We start from the raw sequence: 21,213 nt of genomic DNA, 5'->3' as shown, positions 1-21,213 counted from the left end.
AGTTATGCCTATTTCACTGTTCATGCAGGCATTAAATAAGGTAGTAAAGTTATAAATGGCCAAAACAGAACCAAATAAATCAATGTAGTAATATTTCTTATGAGACAATCATTTTGTCTACTGAAGCTATATTTGTTTCAAATGGTCTTGTACTAAGAAAGCTCTTCATTTAATTGGTGCGAATGCAAAAAACTGTGGTCTAGTAGTTGCTGGAAATGTACACACTCCAAAATGTATTACAGTTTGAAACTGTACATTCTTTTGGCACATTTACCAGACAGTGAAGTATACTTCCCCATTTCCAACAGGATGGATAGATTCCTCGACTGTGATTTCTAAATTGGGATAGCTTATTAGTGAGAGAAGAATGCAATAGCCAAATTCAAAAGGCTGAGACAATATTTGAAAGAAAAACCAGAAATATTGAATCCATAATAAACACACATTTGTTGGAACGCCCATTGCGTGCAGACACATGAACTGTTCCATGGTTTCAAGTTAACTTTATTGCTCCTTAAAATTACAGTTGGCATGACAAAAAAAGGAACAATACAGCAATACAGTATATAAAAAAAAACACGAGCTGATGAAGCAAAGCCATGATAGCAGGCTCAGGACACACTCGATTACAATTAATGTGGTTTCAACTTAGTTTTAGATAACACTATCGATTAACCCTTTAAAAAATATTCTCACAGGCTGCTAATAAGTCAACCACCTAAATAGTCTAGTGCTCGTACAGTGTAACAGTAAAATAAAACGAAAAACTCAAAACGACTTGTGAAATTTCTTGGCTGTCCAATCTCTACAAAAGATCTTTTGCCAGCCTTCTCCACTGTTATTGTGGAGCCTAGAGAGAAATGGAAAAATTAAAATTAGTTCCATTAACATTTAAAAGTTAATTAAGCAAAAGGAAGTTACATTTTAATGATTAGATTAACTATCCAACTTTACCACTGTCTATAGTTACAGTTCTTGAATTTAAAATACCATTTGCAAATAACAGTTGCCCTTAATCCTCACTCACATTCGATCAATTTTAAAGAGGAACTCAGTGAGATGTTAACTTCTCTAAGCAAAATAATCAGGTGGCAAATGAATTATAAAAGATAGATGAAGTAAAATGATTTGACAGGAAAGACTTAACGCAATAGATCATTTCAAGATGCTTGCCAAATTCAGACTGGGCTCTGGAATGATTTCAATTTCATTGACTGCAAGGCTGTGGGCATTTGTGTCCACAGAGGAGAGGAAAACATTACACACAAATACCATAAAAGAAACATTAGAAATTGCTGGGGAAATGGAGAATGAAAGAGAGGGAGAAAGAATGGCAGGATTAATGCAGGCAGTTATGGGGCAAAGATTAATGGTGAATCCACCTAAACATTAATAAATTCAAATACAGTATGCAATTTGCCTCCTTCAGCTGACTCTTGTCAATTTGCAAAGATCATGGTTGATTTGATCGCAACCTCAAATTGACATTTTTGCCCATTACTGAAAACCTTTCACCCTCCTGTTTCACAATAACTTATCGAATTCTGCCTTAAAAATATTCAAGAACTTTGCTGCCATCACTTTTACAGGAAGATAGCCCCAAAGTCTCATGATCCTCAAAAAAAATTCAAAGAATTAAATAATTGAAAAACAATTAAGAGCTAACGGTAAAGAACAGGAAAATAAAGAATTGGGAAGAAAGATCCTTTGTGGAGCTAGCACTATTATAGTCAAAGATACTGAAGCTCCTATACATTGACATGTAGTCTCTACATCGTGTGTTTTTGCTCCTGGGCAGTATTCTCTTCAGTAGTAAAAAATTTTAGCCCTTTCTTCCATATGCTTCTTCCTCCTATCTAGGCTAATTTACACATTCAATAACATGTTTTCTAAAATAATGTGGCATTGAAGCTTTTGCTCTTACACTCACCAAGGCAATGCATAAACATACCAATAAAGGGGTAAAACAACATTTATACTGTGTGAAACAGGAGCACTTACTGGTTAGCAAGTGGACTTATATTGGGATTTGGGTTTGTTGGCTACAGACAGATGGATCATATTAAACAGCATTTCCTTTCGGCTGTTCATGATAAGCAAGGTATTGACTCTATTAGTACTTTCCTCTCAAAGTAGAAATGTTAGCTTGCACCTTAATTTGCACACTTGCAAATTGTCTTAGTGATTGCCAGATGAAAAGTTGCATGAAATTTTGTCCTTTTTCAGCAATACTCAAATTATGTACCCACCAAACAAATTACTTTTTTCTATTCACTGACTACACAATGTCAAAAAGTTGTATAAACTAAAACCCCACAACGTCCATATGCTGAGACACTTTGGAAAAAGTGACCCTTCTAAGATACTGTAAAATATGTGGCAGATGCTATTTAATTTAATGCTATAAATGCAAGGTATTACATTTTGGTAAAACAAACAAGGGCCAGATTTAAACAATTAAAGGTAGGTCTTGGGTGGTGTTGTAGAACAAAGACACCTCGGGGCTCATAATTCTTTGAAGTTTGCATTAATGTTCGACAGAGTGGTTAAGGCGGCGTTTAGCATGCTTGCCTTACTTGCTCAGACCTCTGAGGTATAGGAGTTAGGATGTCATGTTGAGGTTGTACAGGACATTGGTGAGGCTTCTTCTGGAGTACTGTGTTCAGTTCTGGTCACCCTGTTATAGGAAGGATATCATTAAGCTGGAGAGGGTTCAGAAGAGATTTTTCATGATGTTACTGGGAATGGAGGATCTGAGTTATAAGGAGAGGCTGGATAGGCTGGGATTTTATTCACTGCAGCATAGAAGGTTGACGTGTGACTTTATAGAGGTTTAGAAAATCATGAGGGATATAGATAAGATGTCTTTTCCCTAGGGTGGGGGATTTCATATTATTAAGTTGAGAAGAGAAAGTTTTAAAAAAGACGAGGGGAAATGTTTTGTTTTATTACAGGGAGTGGATCGTGTGTGGAATGAACTTCCAGAAGAAGTTGGTGGATACAGACATAGATACAATGTTTAAAAGATATTAGGATAAGTATGTAACTAAGAAATGTTTAGAAAAATATGGACTAAGCACTGGCAGGTGGGACTAATTTAGTTTGGGACTATCGTCAGCATGGACTGGTTGGACCGAAGAGTCTGTTTTTGTGTTATATGACTTCCTCCAGCACCTTCCACATAAATCCAGAACATTGAAACTGGTGTTTTGCTTCCTATTCTAACTTCAAAAACAATTGCATGCAGTGATAAATGCTTTCTTTCACAAAAGAATTATGGCTGGCCTTTTGAGTTTTGATTCAGAACTAAAATAACAAAGCTTGTCCTGGAAGCCTGCAACCAATCTCTTGGATATATGAGGCATACAGTCAATCTAACAAAAACAACGGAGAAAATAAATATTTTACTAAACCTTCTAGCACAGTTTAAAAACTGCAACTTTGTTTTCTTGCTTACCTCACTGTAAAAACAGTCCAATTACTTTTCTTAGAAATATTTAGTGCGGTTCAATGCTCTCTGGGCTAATTCACCCTTTTCATCTGTTATTTTCTCCCAATCTGTTTGTCCAACCACAAATCCTATGGCTCGTTTTCGCTCAGCATCCTTCTCCACTTCCAAGTCTGCCCATCTCACCTAAAGCAGATTGGGGTAAGTACAAATATATACATTTTCCCTCCTTGCTGATCTTAAGCATACTGCTTTTCAAATCAATCAGGAATTCTGTGCAGAAGCATTAATGGATCAGAATCTTATCCTATAATATATTTTATTTTTAAATATGGAGACTAATGATCAATCTATTTTAGTTCAAGTAAATGGGTTACAGAAAAGAGCTTCCTGATCAAAAATAAAACTATATATTCCACAGCTTAACAGTGTGATATTACAAATGAACACAACAGAACAGCAGCATTTTAGCCACATTTGTCAATTTCCACAAACTCTATGCATCCCTGATACAGAGAACTCTGGAATTGGCATTGACAAAATAATTAATTGGTGACCACACATCATTAGCAATGACCTTAAAAGAAAAGTTCATAGTCTTAAATTTAGTTATTGCATTCACTCCCTAAATTCGGCAATTTCAATTTTATATTAATTAACACTTCAACTGCTGGTCAGTTGCTGATAAAAAAACAATTGTAGATTGATTCTCCTCCCAATTTCCAAATTAATTGAGAATGTCATACTAATTCTAGCTTTTGTGCAGATCACATGTCTGATTTCCTTCGCCAACAAATAACCACTTCCTTATTTGAAGGTGCAAATTTCAACAGTTCACAAAGTCCATTTTTGTTATAAGGGCTAGTTAGGATCCTTCTTTAGATTTGATTAATTGCTCATTGCATGTGCATTAACTAATTCACACAGTTCTCACCTGACTTTGCTACAGCTTGAGACCGTTTCCAGCCAGTGTAAAATGCATAATTTTAACCCAAAGCAGTATTAACTAGTACAACATCTTTTTGTACTAAATGGCAGCAGCACATTGCATTAGCACACTGGTACAATGATGATGTATTCTGTGAATAAATACTGGTTTGAATTCTCACTGTGCTGGGTTTCTGCCTCAAGGAACCTTGAGATTCCAGAAATCTTGTTCTGTTCTGACGGGACAGGATGGGATTTGGGAGGGTGAGGATGGGGGGGCACTTATTGTATTGTATTATTGTATTATTTCATTGTATAATTTCACAGCATTCATTTGTTTTGAGAAAATGTTTTGCACTGAATCATGTTTGTTACTCAAGACAAATACTGGCAAAACTCTGTAACATCTCATTTGATAAATAATTTATTCTGACTTTTGCCAATCCATAATGTTCAAAGGAAACTAGTTTACAAGTTAAACAAAACCAAACAAAGCAAATGCACATAAAATGAGAAATGTTTTCTTACCCGTTTCTTTCCAGGTTCCGAAGAACGAGTGTTATAGTCATCAGGAAGCTGAAGGTAATCCTCCAGTCGATGTGCAATGCTGTCATGCCAGCCTCGCTTCCGTTTATTGCTGCTTCTTAATCCATCCAGCTTGTCTGAACAACAAAAACATAGGCTCTGCAGTCAGGTATAGCGTGAATGTATGAGAGGGAAATATATATATATATATATGCATACATATATACATACATGTATATGGTGTTACAGCTGAGCTCACAGGTGAGTACCCTTGTTGCATTTAAAGGAGCACAGGCTGGTTGGCCATAAAATTATTTGAAACACATCTCTGATGTAGTTAACTGCTAAGGCAGATTCTTTCTCAACTCTCTGATGTTATTATTTTGTGCACTCTTTGTTTGCAAAGTCCATGTACAAATTACCCAACAGGTGAAGAAAACAAATTTCTACAGTACAGTCGTACTGATGGAATAACAACTTAAAACAAAAAGTTTAAACTATATTGGATTTAACATTGCATCACCCCTGCAGTTTTACAGAGATGCATTGACAGAACAGGACACTAGGCCATTGTGCATCAACTGCTAATGTTTTTATTTTCCTGCCAGGGTTCAAGTTAGAGGAATTAGTCTTACTTTAATATGAAATGCCTGTTAAAATGAAAGATTACTCACTGCTCAGAAATAAATATGGTTTGTTCATTTTATTAATTGTTAAAGTCATATTCAACAAGTGGCAGACAGACTCCAAGAAAATTTCCTAGAGTTTCATTTTAAAGTAAATAAATAGTATGATATGTTGACCGAAACACTGTGATCTGAAATGCTGTCACAATTTTATTGCTGTGGAAAACGTGCCCTGTTATGAGATGCCGTCCCTTTCTGCATGTGACAATAAACGTGGAGTTTTTAAGTACGTCTTAATTACCAACAATGCGCAGAGCCTGCTAGAGGTTCTTTACAAACTGACATTAAGTGAAAAGATCATGAATTACAACCCATATAATATTCATCTTGCAAAAACCCGTACCAAAGACATTACAAATATCAAACCTAATCCTGTTGTATTAACACCAATTAATCTGACAAAGTTAAGTTTATACTGTAATTGATATTCAACATTGCATATGTCCTACAATATTTACACATACACATCTGAATGCCAAAGCAGAAGTGACTACCTTTTGAAATATGATGCTATTACAGAACTAGGTGAATATTTTAATATGTAGAGGTCAGTTTGGTTACATCCAATATTCTAAAAACAAATTTTGCAAAAGATATTAAATCTCAAAGTTCATGAAACACATTTAGGAACTCTGACTGAAGATTCCAAAGACCTAATGAACATATGAATTACTTGAATTTTAATCACTCACAATTTACATTGCCATTACTTTTCAATGTAATTACCAAGATACACTTATCAACATCATTCAAAAACATTCAATAAATAATTATAAATAATTGCGGTACTTTCAACTCTTAAATTAGTGAACCTACATAGTAAATAGGAACAAAGAAGAATAATTATGCCAGTACCAGTTTCAGTTTGCGCAACCTTAAAACTGCAGAAAACATCACAGTGAGATGGTTTGACTTCTGAATCTCAATATATGCCAAGCATATGAGCTGTAAATGAAGACTGTTAAAATTCGACAAACACAAAGTTGCTACAAGACAATTAATAAGTCTCAGAACAGAAAAGACAAAAGCAGGAGCTGACCATCTAGCTCCTCAAGGCTGCTCCACAACTCACTATGACATGACTGAACTTCAACCTCAACTCCACTTTCCCACACGACTCCCATATTACTCAATTCCTTTAGAGTTAAAATATCTATTAATCCCTTACCAATGACTAATTAGATTTTGTGATCTTAAGAATTACCAAAACAATTCTATTCTAGTTACACATATCAATAAAGTATAAATAATTGATCAAGTAATGCATTTAGGGAAAGATGTTTCTTTGAAGAATCCTTTTTAAAATCATTATTCTGCAAGTCATTAATTTTATAAACAAACCTTGATTAAAAAATGAACTTCAAGAGTACACATGACGTAATTCCATTAGTTTTATTTTTCCTATTCATTTATGATTTTACTGAACTGGCTGTCCCTAAAAACAAACATTCAGCAGATAAAAACAAAATAAATTTAACTCATTATTATGTTTTTTTCCTCCATTTCATTTTCAAATTTCTCACAGACTTAAGTCAGTCAGATATTCCATTCCTGTGCTTAGGCACAAATTGTTTTGAGTCTGTAATTAAGAGCTGTTTGACCCTGCTTTGTTTCTTAATTTCTGTGCAATGCAGCAGGTTGAATGGACTGATCTATACTTAATTTTTGCACTTGCACTTAATTTTTAAAAAACTGAAATAGTAGAACAAGACATTTTAAAATCATAGTATTATCCGGTCCTTCTGAATACTCAAGGTGAGAGGCATTTTTCTTCCTTATCTACACATGAGAATATTTGCAGCAAAAGTTCCACATTATTCTTGCATTTGCTATTTCCAAAGTAAAATTTGTGATAATGATGCAAATGCACATTCCCCCTAACAAACAATTGTTTTATTGGGAATTAAGTTCAGGACAACATTCACAAATGCTAGAAAAGTAAATAGGTACTTATTAAATTTCTCACACATCACAAAAATATATACATTTCACAGAACATTTAACTGGGTGAAGGACAATTATTCTATTAGTTTCAATGGAAGGACAGTACTCCTGTGAAGTACTCCTACATCTTACAGTCTTCTGAGCTACCTTAAACAGAAGAATTTCACAAGCTCCAAAAAGGCTAAAAGTTAGTGAAATTTACAAAACACACCCACAAAAAAACATACAATCACACTTGGAACAGCATTACTTACAAAAATGTTCAAGTCTTTAATAGTCAGGAACAATTTCACTATATTTTAGTCCTCCAACTATTTTCATTCCCGAAGCTGTTGCTCAGCAATCTTGATTTTAGATAAAACAATGAGATAATAAAAGATTATTTTCTTTATTCACACATGGGACATGGGTGTTGCAGGCTGGTCAGCCTTTATTGTCTATCCCCACTTGCCCTTGAGAAGGTGGTGGCGAGCTGCCTCCTTAAACTGCTGCTGTCCATTTGCTGTAGGTTGACCCACAATGCCCTTGGGGAGGGAATTCCAGGATCTTGACTCAGCGACAGTGAAGGAATGGCGATGCATTTCCGAGTCAGAGTGGCTTGGAGGGGAATTTGCAGGTCGTGGCGTTCCCATAAATCTGTTGCCCTTTTCCTTCTAGATGAAAGTGGTTGTGGGTTTGGAAGGTCTGTCTGAGGATCTTTGGTGAATCTTTGCAGTGCATCTCATAGATAGTACAGACTAATGTTACTGAGCATGGTGGTGGGACTGGATGGTTGTTGATGTGGTGCTTATCAAGTGTGCTGCTTTGTCCTGGATGGTGAGTAGTGTCTTTATTGTTGTAGGAACTGCACACATCCAGGCAAGTGGAGAGTATTCCATCACACATCTTGACTTGTGCCTTGTAGATGATGGACAGGCTTTGGGATGAATTACTCGCCAAAGTAGATGTTGACCTATTCATGTAGCCAGTGTTTACATGATGAGCCCTGTTATAGAGTCATAGAGATGTACAGCATAGGTCTCCCATTTTCCACTTCATCCAATCCTTCCTTCTTACTGTACCCATTTAACCTTAGGATAAATTTGAAAAGTTTCTTATCGCCTAAAGATTGCAGAGCACAACCTACAGAATATCTGTCTGGAATTTCCATTTACATTCTAGTTGGCATGGAAAGGCTGCCAATGTCTTCGAAGATCCTTCCCAAGGCAGTAATGCACTCCTATAACCTCTTCCGTCAGGCAGAAGATACAGAAGCTTGAACACGCACCAGGAGGTTCAAGAACAGCTTCTTTCCTGCTGTTATCAGACTGATGAATGGACTCTCTAATTTCATATAATGCTGATCTTGTTGATCTTGCCTAGCACACGTCCTCTGTGGTGTAACCTTACTCTGTCGAAGTTGTTTTTCACCCTATGATCAGCATGTCCTTGCTACTATGATCTGCCTGTATCGCTCGCAAAGCTTTTTATTGTACTTAGGTACACAGGACAATAAATCACATCAAAAAAATCATTCAATACATTTGCATGGATCAAATATTCGAGATCAAACACAGCATTCGCTGTCTGTATGTAACTATCCTCTTAACCTTAAATTTTATACTTCAATACTTTTATACGTACCATGTATTATTAGCTACAGGGAGAGGTTGTACAAACATTGATTACTTTCACCAGAGCACTGAAGACTGAGGGGCAACCTGATTGAAGTGTATTAAAGTATGACAGACATGAACAGGATGGACAAGAAGAATCTTTTCCACAGGGTAGAAACGTCATATTCTCAAAAGTTGTAGTTTAGATAAGATAAAGCAGAATTAGACCATTCAGTCCATTGAGTCTGCTCTGTCATTTGATTGTGGCTGATATTTTTCTCGACCCCAATCCCCTGCCTTTTCCCCGTAACCCTTGATTCCCTGAACCCATATTTCTCTGTCTTAATTCAATGACTTGGCCTCCACAGCCTTCTGTGGCAGTGAGCTCCACAAACTAAATACGCTTTGGCTGAAGAAATTCCTCATCTCAGTTTCAAAGGCTTGTTCCTTCACTCTGAGGCTGCACCCTTAGGGTGCAAACATCATTTCCACATCCCCTTGATTCAGGCCCCTCAGTATTCTTCAAGTTTCAATCGGATCCCCCTCATTCTTCTAAACTCCATCAAGTATAGACCAGAGTCCTCAACTGCTCCTTATACGAGATGGCCAATCCAATTAAACAACTCCGCACAGACAGGTGCTTGTGGCTGCAATCGAACCCGGGTCCCTGGCAATGTGAGGCAGCAGTATTAACCACTGAGCCACCGTGCTGCCCTTTTGCATTAAAGCATTATCTTGCAACCCACTACAAATCTGATTTTCTCAATCCACTTGTATATTGAAGTCCCCCATGATTACTGTAATAATGTCTTTCTTACATGGTTTTTCTATCTCCTGATCTATTTTCGTCTTCACAAGCTGACTATGGGGCCTGCACACAATTCCCATTAGGATCTTCTTTCCTTTGCAGTTCATCAGTTCTACCCACATACATTCCACACCTTCAACTCTGCATTACGACTAGCTATGGATTTAATTTCTTTTATTAACAAGGCAATCCTGCCCCTCTGCTCCTCCTTTCAATAGGTCATGCATTTTAGGATATTTACTTCCCTGTTCTCTTGCATCCATGTCTCTGTGACACTGAAATGCTCATTTACCTCGTTTCATATACTGCATGCATTTAAGCACAACACCCTAAGTTCTGTTTGGACTGCACCCCCCCTTCTCATAGTTGTCGACTAATCTGCTGTGCCTGAAGTTAGATTCCTGGCCCTTTCCATAGTCTCTGTCCTATTATTTGTTCTGGAAACTTTAATAAGCTTTGTGAAAGCTCTCCCTCTTTAAAGGTTTCCTCTCCCCCCCCTGAAAAATGTGTTGCTGGAAAAGTGCAGCAGGTCAGGCAGCATCAAAGGAACAGGAGAATCGACATTTCGGGCATAAGCCCTTCTTCAGGAATGAGGAGGGTGTGCCAAGCAGGCTAAGATAAAAGGTAGGGAGGAGGGACGTTGGGAATACGATAGGTGGAAGGAGGTTAAGGTGAGGGTGATAGGCCGGAGAGGGGATGGGGGGGGAGAGTTCGGGAAGAAGATTGCAGGTCAAGAAGGCGGTGCTGAGTCTGAGGGTTGGGATTGAAAAAAAGTGGGGGTAGGGGAAATGAGAAAGCTGGAGAAATCTGCATTCATCCCTTGTGGTTGGAGGGTTCCTAGGCGGAAGATGAGGCGTCGTGTTGCCATGGTCTGGTGATGGAGGAGGCCAAGGACCTGCATGTCCATGGTGGAGTGGGAGGGGGAGTTAAAATGTTCAGCCACGGGGCGATTGGGTTGGTTGGTGCGGGTGTCCAAGAGGTGTTCTCTGAAACGTTCCGCCAGACCATGGCAACATGACGCCTGGAGGAAGAGCGCCTCATCTTCCGCCTAGGAACCCTCCAACCACAAGGGACGAATGCACATTTCTCCAGCTTTCTAGTTTCCCTCCCCCCACTTTTTCTCAATCCCAACCCTCAGACTCAGCACCGCCTTCTTGACCTGCAATCTTCTTCCCGACCTCTCCGCCCCCACTCCCTCTCCGGCCTATCACCCTCACCTTAACCTCCTTCCACCTATCGTATTCCCAACGTCCCTCCCCCAAGTCCCTCCTCCCTACCTTTTATCTTAGCCTGCTTGGCACACCCTCGTCATTCCTGAAGAAGAGCTTATGCCCGAAACGTCGATTCTCCTGTTCCTTTGATGCTGCCTGACCTGCTGCGCTTTTCCAGCAACACATTTTTAAGGTCTCATAAATTTGAACCCATTTCTTCCATGCCAACCTCTCAGCCACATATTTACCTCTTTAATCTTATTGATACTGTGCCAAAATGCTCATGGTTCAGGTTGTTATCGAGAGATTATCATTTTGGTTCTGCTTTCTAATATAGCTCCTAGTTGCTCATATTCCCTTCCAATAATCTCTTTGTTCCATCTACCTATATCACTGGTATCTATGTGGACGACAACAACTGGGTCTCTCCCTTCTGCTTCAAGTTCCTCTGCAGCCTGGGTGAGATATCCTGAACCCAGTCAGGCAACACAGCCTTCAGGACTCTCAATCCTGGCCACAGGGAACAGTGTCTATTTTCCTGACTATATTATCCCTGATTATAACTACATTCTCTTTTGTTCCCCTCTTGAATGGCTCCCTATACCACAGTGCTATGGTCAGTTTGCTCATTGTCTCTACAGTCCCCACTCTCATTCACACAGCAAACACAAATTTCAAACCTGTTGGGCAAGTGGCTCGTGGTTAGCACTGCTGCCTGGCTTCGATTCTATCCCTGGGCGATTGTCTGTATGGAGTGTCCGTGGTTTCTTCCAGGTGCTTCAGTTTGCTCCCACAGTCCAAAGATTTGCAGTTACGTGTCTGGCCATACTAAATTACCCTGTGGTGTCGAGGGTTGTGCAGGCTAGGTAGAATAGCCATGGGAATTGCAGGGTTACAAGGACGGGGTTGGGGGATGGGTCTGGGTAGGGTGCTCTTCAGAGGGACGTTATGGACTTGTTGGGTCAAACGGCTTGCTTCCACACTGTAGGGATTCTATGATTAAGTTCAAATGCTGAGGCTCCTTCAGCACTACTAATCAATCCCTCTACTTGTCTCACTGGCAGTCAATACCCTCCTGTCCCTGACCATGGACCAAATTAAAGGTATTTAATCTAGGGGTGTGACTGACCACTAAAACACAGCAACCAGGTAACTCTCCCTCTCCCTGAAGTGTTGCAGTGTTCCAAGCTCAGACTCCTGCTCATCAGCTCTGAGGTGAAGTTCCTCAAGCAACCGATACTTGGGACAGAGATGGTCACTATGAACCATAATGAGGATCATTTCAGAGAACATCTCTGCGACACCCACTCCAACCAACCCCACTGCCCTGTGGCTGAACATTTTAACTCCCACTCCACCAAGGACATGCAGCTCCTGGGCCTCCTCCATCGCCAAACCCTTACCACTCGAAGCCTATAGGAAGAACACCTCATCTTCCACCTTGGGACCCTGCAACCACATGGGATCAATGTGGATTTAATCAGTTTTCGCATTCTCCCTCCCCCAACCTTATCCTAATCTTAGTTCCAAGTCTCCAACTCGGCAGCACCCCCTTGACCAGTCCTACCTGTCCATCTTCCTTCCTTTCCCCCCATCTGCTCCATTCTCTCCTCCGACCTATCACTTCCACCTGCACCTTCATCTACCTATCACATTCCCAGCTATCTTTCTCCAGCCCCAGCCCCAGCCCCACCCCCTCCCCCTCCCCCTCCCATTTATCTCTCAGTGCCCCCAGCCCACAAGCCTCATTTCCAATGAAGGAATTATGCCCCAAACGTCGATTTTCTTGCTCCTCGGTTGCTGCCTGACCTGCTGTGATTTTCCAGCACCACACTCTCCACTCTGAGCTCCCACATCATGCAATTACAATGTATCACCTGGCCTGGCATCTCTATTTTGATTACTATGTTCTTGATTTTTAAAAATGTTACACTGGCTTTTCATTTGTACCCTGTAAATACTTCCCCTAATTGCCTTCAATTTGAACGTAACCTATAATAGATAGTCCAGTTTGTAGCTATCACCAACCAATGAACTTACCGTTTACCTGTGATATCACTCTTTTGTGCTAAGTCCCTGATCCTGGGTTTCAATTTCTCCTGTTACAAAAACCTTATAAAATATGAGCTAAAAAAAAAAGCCCCTTCTCCTCTGCACCCAATTCCCTGAACTATAAACTCAGTCAGACTACATCTCACTGCAGATATGATCTTTCATTCCTGACCGTTTATAGCTTAATGATGGTGCGCGATCAAAAGGTCCTTTCTTAAATACAGCTGAGGTGAGCTGAGATGGCTCACATTACTTTGACTTCAATAGCATTTAAAACCTATTAAGGCCCAAATCCGGCTTTACATGGTTGACTGATTACTGTTCCCGCATCAGACCTTCCTTACTTTCTCAAAAAGCCAAAGTACTAAGGATGCTGGAAATCATAAACAATTACAGAAACTGCTAGAAAAACTCAGGAAGTCTGGCATCATCTGTGGAGAGAAAGTAGAGTTGATATTTCGGGCCTACTGACCCTTCTTCCAACAATTTGTTTTTGTTAGCCTTTTCACTAGACAACTGAATTTTCAACTTTTAAAATTGAAAAAGAAAGATTTATTGGTTCTATTCCCACCATGTGAAGCTGACTGGTAAGCCTCTCACTAAGGTGAGAAGGAAAATGTTGAGATAAAAGATGTGTGAGGCAAGCTATTTTTACACAGAGGTGGTGGGTTCCTGGAATCGTTACCCGGGGAGGCGTTAGAAGCAGAGACAATAGCAATATTTAAGAGGCATTTAGATGGACATGAATAGGCAGGCAATAAGGGGCATGAACCTTGTGCAGGCAAACGGGATTACCTTAGAACTGCTTCACAGTCCATGCAGACATAGTGGTCCAAAGGGTCAGTTCCTGGGCTGTACTGCTCAATATTCAATGTACCATAAGTGCAATGATAGTTTACCAGTCCTCCAAAGGCAGGACTGATGTATAAAGAAAGATTAATGACCATGAGAAATAACAACAGGAGTTTACTGTTCAGTCCATCGAGCCTGCTCCATCATTCAATAGGATTATGGATGATCTGAAATAGGTCACAGCCAATTTCCTGTATTTGCCAAAACCCTTGATCCCCTACGGATCAAGAATCTATCTGAGCCTTAAATACACACAAGGATTTTGCTACCACAGCGCTCTGTGGTAAGACGTTCCAAAGCTTTCAACCCTTCGAGAGAAGAAATTTGTCCTCATCTCTTTCTTAAATTGGCACTCCTTTATTCAGAGACCAAGCTCACTGGTTCGACTCTCCCATGAAGGGAAACATCCTCTCAGCATTTACTAGATTGAACTAGATTGAATTGGTTAAGATTAACTTCACTGAAGTTTAGAGGAATGGGATGGGGTTCATACAAACATATAAAATTCTGAAAGGAATAAACTGGATAAACGCAGGAAGAATGTTCCTGATGAATGGGAGAACCAAGTGTCACGGTTTAATGAAATGGGGTAAGCCATCTGATATTGAAGAAATTTCTCCTCATCTCAATGAGAGACTGATGAGCTAATGGAATTCTCTGCCACAGAAAGTGTTTTCAAGGAGTTAGGTATTGTTCTTAGGGTGAAAGAGTTCTAAGGGCCTGGGGAGAAAGCAGGAACAGGGTATTAAGTTGGATGATCAGCCATGATCACACTGAATGATGGAGCAGGCTCAGAAGGCCAAATGGCATGCCCCACTCTTACTTTCTACATTTCAAATGTATGATCAGTATTTCTGAATCAAGTAAAATAAGCTTTTTGCTTTTACAGTTAAGTAGAAAATATAGTTGGATTGAAATAACCATTTATCAAAAACAATAAAACAGTGGCTCAGTGGTTAGCACTGCTGCCTCACAGCACCAGGGTCCCAGGTTCGATTCAGCCTTGGGTGACTGTCTACATAGAGTTTGCACTTTCTCCCAGTGTCTGTGTGGGTTTCCTCCAGGTGCTCCGGTTTCCTCCCACAGTCCAAAGATGTGCAGGTTAGGTGAATTGGCCATGCTAAATTGCCGATAGTGCTAGATGCATTAGTCAGAGGGAAATGGGTCTGGGTGGGTTACTCTTCGAAGGGTCGGTGTGGACTGGTCAGGCTAAAGGGCCTGTTACCGCACTGTAGGGAATCTAGTCTAATCTAGTCAAAAACTTTGCTTTGATGATACATTAACTGTTATGATGCTATCAAGATAAAACTACAAGATCAGGGTTTCCCTTCTTCATTTCAAATTAACAAAACCAAATCAAACCACAGAAAATAATGAATTTGCTATTTATTTCAATATCAATAAAAGACTCAAAAGAGAAGGAAAAAAACCGAATAAACATGCTCAACTTTTAAAATCAACTCCACCACATTACTGAGCCAAACTGAATGTTGTATCATTTTCTTTGTTTTGAAACATTCAGATGAGCATGGCACCACTTGGATGACAAATGTGATTTGTTATTAGTTCTTGAAATTCTAAAATCAAAAATTCTAGGAAACCAAAGCCAGGAAGATCTGGTGCTATGCAAGAAGACCATTCACCAGTGGAAAGAATGTCAGCTGCATATCTGAACACTTGTAATGTGATATACAACTAGCTTAAGAAAATAGGAATGTCTAAGACCAGTAAAGATCACTGCAGTACATGTGGTTTGTGTCATGGCCTATTCCATAATACATGTTGTACCTGTCAGTCATACTCTTTCACCACATATTAATCCAACAATCTCTAAATTCATTGATATTCATCCTTAAGTTCCTCTAAAAGTTTGTCAATTCCATGCATTATCACCTAATTAATTCTGAAGCATTCTCAATATCATCCCTCACCAAGTTGAGGCTCTGCCTAACTTGTTGAGTCTATATGAATGTTTATCTCACCTGTACGTGTGGAGTCTCCAGTACTTGCTTAGTCACATCTCCAGTGAAAACATACCCTGATTTGAAACTGCTCTATAACTCCTGCTAAATCCCAATCAGGTCCATTCCTTCCAATCATGAGAACACATTCCTGTCTGATGAATTTTCATGAGCAAAACATCCACCAGCCCTTTGGTTGCATGGAAAGAAGTCCATGAGATGAATCATGCACGATCTTTCCTCCCAGCAAAACTAGTTTCTTCTCAAAGTTTTGTTTTATTCCAGTCAGCTTACTGTTTGTTCCTTCAGAGACCCAGTCAATACTTGCCCTAAAATGAATGCTAAATTGGCTTTTTATATTTGACGTTTGTCTCGTTTACCATTCCTCCTAAAATAATTCCAATAATCAAATAGGAACTAGGACAGTTTTCTATCAAGTGAAGCCGGAGGCTGTTTTTTAGGCTTGCCCTGAAAGTTTGGACTGCTCTTTCCATCAAACCATTGTACGATAGATAGTATGCAGCTGTCCTCATATGATGAATGCCATTTGACTTTAGGAAATACTCAAATTCCCCACTGGTAAATGATGGCCCAATGTTTCTGACCAACACTTCTGGGAGGCTGTGTATGGTAAAAGATGCTCACAGATTTTCTATCGTCATCCCCGTTTGACAAATGAACTCTACCGCACGTCCAACCACTAAGTGGGGGTCACAATAACGAAGAACGTTGAACCCATGAAGGCTACAAAGGCAGAGGAAATGTGTGACCAGATTCAGCGTTAAACTGGTCATTCCCACAAATGTGGGGGAACTGCTGGCAGTAATTTTTGTCCTTGTGGGCATGCTGGGCACTGCCCCACCAATATGGCTATGTCAGCGTTTAATCCTGCCCACCAGTCTTAACCTCTTCCCTACATTTTCATTTTTGACACCTCTCGATAACCTGGAGGCATTCAGCCAGTATCTGGCACGACCTTTGCTCGGGACCATCATCTTTGCTTCCCATAATAAAATGCTGTCCTCTACTGAGATCTGGTTTCACTGGGTCCAGATGGGTTTCAATTCTAGCTGCGATAGCCCCTTTGCTTCCTGCAACACTGTTTCAGTTTTGTCAGAACCAGACTTTCTTGCCTTTTCAAGGCTACATACTGGTAGCAACTAAATTAGCTTGCCAACCAGGATCCTGAAGAACATATTAACTGCTTGGCTGGTTCTGTTGTGGGTTGACCTACAGCCCCCCCTGTTCAGGATATGTCCTGAGTGAGCTATGCAATTGCCTTCACTCAAGTGGAGTCCAGAAAGCTCCATCAGCCTGGCAAGGGTTTCCACTTCCATTGGCATATCTTTAACTCATATGCTCCAGTTGCAGCATTTTCTATTGATAACGTCAGTTGTAGTGCCTGTTTAAAGTCCAATTAGGCTTCAGCTTGTAAGCGCTTCAGCATGGTTAGATCATTAATCACACATATCAATGGTCTCTCAGCAGCTCATTGAGGGTTAAAACAAAGTCACATGCCTCTGACAATCATCTTAACCTCATCAAAAATCCCGACATGGATTCCTCTGGTTCTCAAACTGCTGAATAAAACCGAAAGCGTCTAAGAATTAAAGGAGGCCAGGGGTTGGAATATTCCTTAACTAAATCAGTCAACTCTTGAAAGGTCTGGTATCTGATGCCTCATGAAAACTTAGGATCTTAATAACTGAAAAAGCTGCAGGTCCATAAACTGTCAGGAGAATTACTTGCTCCTTTTTATCTACCCAGAGTTATTTGCCCAGAAAAAATAATGCACTCTTTCCATATGCTGAAGAGAGTCTTTGACAGCAGGATTCAATGAGTCAAGCTTCCCAAATAATGGCATGACTCCAGAAATACTTACCCCAGTTCAGAATGACTGTGTCAAGCAATTTTCTCTCATCTCCACTGATATAACTTCACAGAGGACAGTATCCTATCAGCAAATCACTCTCTATTTAAATGTGCATAGTCCTTGACACTATCCAGCTCCCTCAGAGCCAGCACTTAGACTGAACAGAAACTGTGACACTGCTGTTTATTTTTGTCAGACAAAGCTCCCTGATTGGACCAGATTAACAACCCCAATCAGGGAACTCATATTCTGAGGTCCACCTGGCTGACCTCGTTACAATCACTACAGCTTCAACTGTCACCACAGAAGAACAAAGATTTGTATGCAATTTGGAACTACTGAAACACTTTTGAAATGCAGTGAATGTTGCGATTGAGTAAAGGTGGCAACTAATACTCCTACAAACAAAGTGATAATAATCAATCTACCGTTTTGAAACAGAAATATGAGGTAAGACACCGGGATAACTCACTTGTACTTCAAAATAGTGTCAGGCATATTTTTATATCCACCCAATCAGCTCAATGGGGCCTTAATTTAACATATCTCCTGAAAGATAGCAACTCCATTAGTATACCACTGCCTCCATACTGCACTGGAGTGTCAGTCTTTATCTTCTGTATTCAAGTCTTTGAGTGGAACTGAGCAAATTCCAAGAATTTCATGAAGATGTAAACTAGACTACATTCAATGTCATTAACTGAGTACCTCCAGTACCCTAAAGAGTGAAGCCAAGACACTGGATTTCTTCACTGTCTTCAATTTTAGCCATTTTTCTTAGGAAGACTCACCTGAACTAAATTTTGTCCAAGTAAAAAGCTGAGAAAGTACACATTTAAATATAAGTGTGTAAAAGATGCTACACATTACATCTCAGTCTCAAATTCTGAATCTGATTGATGGTGCTATTTCATCAGTAGTGAATGCTGATTTGATATGGAATTGAATTTAAGTTTCCTTGACAAATGAAATACCCAGAAAGGTATGGCGATCCAAATATTGCACTCAACTTTAAACAAAAAATAATGAAGGGACCAATATAAAATATTAAAGTATATAACATCATGGAGTTCTGAGAGTGTCAATTTGGAATGGATGAGAAATTTTCAAGGTCAGTAAACAGATGTGGTTATGCCTATCCAAAAACTCAGATTACATTATAAAGCTGCAGTTAATATAACCTTAATAAAGCAACCTAGATAAAAGAACTTCCAGAACCATGACAGACATCACTTCATTTATGTTTATAAATTATTTTAAAGAGCCACATTTTGATCAAAATTTCACATTGTATGACTGAAGTGCACTGTTTACAATTCCAGTGAATGCAAAGACAAGCATCAATTTACAGAAATGAATGAAAGATTAGTCTGAACTGTGGCATGGCGCATCTGTAGGTTGACCTCAACCGACATGAAATTTTACTGAAGAGGATCAAATTGAGAAAGAAAAATATTGCTATTTATATGTTGATTCATCACATTTGTCAGAAACAACAGAAAACACTTTGCACACAATGAATTATAATTATAGAAGCAGATAAAACCTTTGTGTTCAAAGCAAGATAACACAACCAGCAATGAAGAAAATGCCTAACTAATCTAGCTCTCTTTCTGTGGTACTAGCTCAAGTTGGAGGTCATAAAAAGCTTAGCATATGAGAAGAGCTAGATGCACAAGATATTGAGTTCCATTATGGTGTACATATGAGAATAAGCTTCACTCAGTTGTAACTAACTCCCTGGGTACTACTGAGTTGCAGCATTGCCTTGGCACCATTATGTCACAAAATATGTCCCCTTAACAACCTCTCAAAAAATTTAAAAGCGTTGTTGCATACGGAAGATATCAGACAATCAACTCAGAGTTAAAAACTCCTGAAAAACATTTTCCACCTTTGTTGCAATGTATAAAACAATTTGCAATAATAAAGCACCTTTGGTAAAATGAAACATCTGAAGATGTATCAAAGGGTGTTTTAAAGCTATATTTGTCATTGAGGTACATGAAGAGATATTAGAAAAATTGGTCAAAAGATTTGTTAAGCATAATGTTTAATGGAAAGTGAGGAAGGGAATGAGCAAGGAGTCCCAAATCTAGCATTGATAGCTGAAGACCGGTCACCAATCGTGAGGGTAAAAAGATTGGGAATGCCTTAGAGGTCAGAAATATACAAAGTGCTTTGAGTATCCTATCAAGCCTACCTCTGCGAACAAGGATTATACAAGTTTCATTAACTCAATCACTGCATTTTAATTGCTCCAAAGTCCAACTTACTTGTATGTCAACTTAGAGGTGTCCCCATGCGCTTGCTGCACTTTTAGGTGGTTGAGGGCACAGGGATTGGGGGGGGGGGGGGGGGGGGGGGGGGGGCAGTGGCGGTGCGGCTGCTGGAGTAACAAGTGGCTTTTCTGTACCTTGTAAAGGCACATTTTGCATTCGCAATGCACTGCCAGTACAGGGATGTAGGGGATGAGTGTCTAGGCAGCTGCTTTGACCCGGATGGCTCAAGTCTCATGAGGCCTGTCATTGCTGCAGTCATGCAAGCTGAATGTATTCCATCACTCTCCTGACTTATGCCTTGCAGATGGCAAAAAGATTTGAAGATGCAGATCATTAGTCACTCAACAGAAAATTCCTATCCTCTGAGTTACTCTTGCTAGGCAGAGTCATGAAATGAAATTTTTGATTAATGATAACTCCTAGCATGCCACTAAATATCACTACTGTGAATGAATGCGACTTGCCACTTATTAACTTAGCCCCTGGAGCTTGTCCAGGTAATGTTGCAAACAAGCAGAAACTGATTCATTATTCAAGGAAATACAAACTTGTTATGATCAGTGAACATCTCCTCTTTCAACTACATGATGGAAGGAGGGTCATCAATAAAGTAGTTGAATATAGTTGGGCTGAAGATGCTTGCAAACGTGTCCTGAAGCTGAGATGACTGACTTCTCAACAAACACATTTTGTAGCCATATGACTGATTTTGGAATATTCTACAGTGATTCGATGAAAATATAAAATTAATTTAAAAGAAAATCTACTGTAATGGACCAACTTTCTCCTCAATGCTACTACTCTTAAATAAAACTGGCAAAATACCATGCTAATGTCTTATGTACTGTTAAACTTAAATAATAAACAAATTAAGATGAATATCAAGTCTGAAAACCAATAAATGCTCAGAAATGTATAAAATTACAGAACTTTCTCTTAGCAATTCTTGACAACAATGCAAGAACTTCAACAGAAAATCTGTAGCAAAGAATGATGATCCTTTGTTTTAGTCTAAGCTACACATATAAACGAAGTGTTATTTTTAAAAA

The 21,213-nt window shown here is 39.3% G+C and overlaps 1 protein-coding gene across 4 annotated transcripts in view; it reads right to left on the bottom strand.

Moving 5' to 3' along the window:
- Window positions 1-478: 478 nt before the first annotated feature.
- The window catches only part of ylpm1 (YLP motif containing 1), a 142,815-nt gene continuing 122,080 nt past the window's right edge, over window positions 479-21,213 (bottom strand). For 3 of the 4 annotated variants that reach the window (XM_043697112.2, XM_043697113.2, XM_087989654.1), the window contains 3 exons: window positions 4,904-5,037; window positions 3,458-3,634; window positions 479-850 (listed from right to left, as the gene is read on the bottom strand). In XM_043697112.2, coding sequence (XP_043553047.2) covers window positions 3,488-3,634; window positions 4,904-5,037 — 281 coding nt within the window. In that variant the 3' untranslated portion in view covers window positions 479-850; window positions 3,458-3,487. Of the gene's footprint in view, window positions 851-3,457; window positions 3,635-4,903; window positions 5,038-21,213 lie in introns of those variants that run through there. The other variant, XR_015757843.1, reaches the window with a different exon arrangement.

Source organism: Chiloscyllium plagiosum, unplaced genomic scaffold (genome assembly GCF_037043375.1).
Source record: "Chiloscyllium plagiosum isolate Xiang-an unplaced genomic scaffold, Cpla_swu_hap1 HiC_scaffold_8, whole genome shotgun sequence".
Classification (NCBI taxonomy): Eukaryota; Metazoa; Chordata; class Chondrichthyes; order Orectolobiformes; family Hemiscylliidae; genus Chiloscyllium; species Chiloscyllium plagiosum.
Note: the sequence above shows the minus strand (reverse complement) of the source record. Positions and strands in the feature narration are given on the sequence as shown.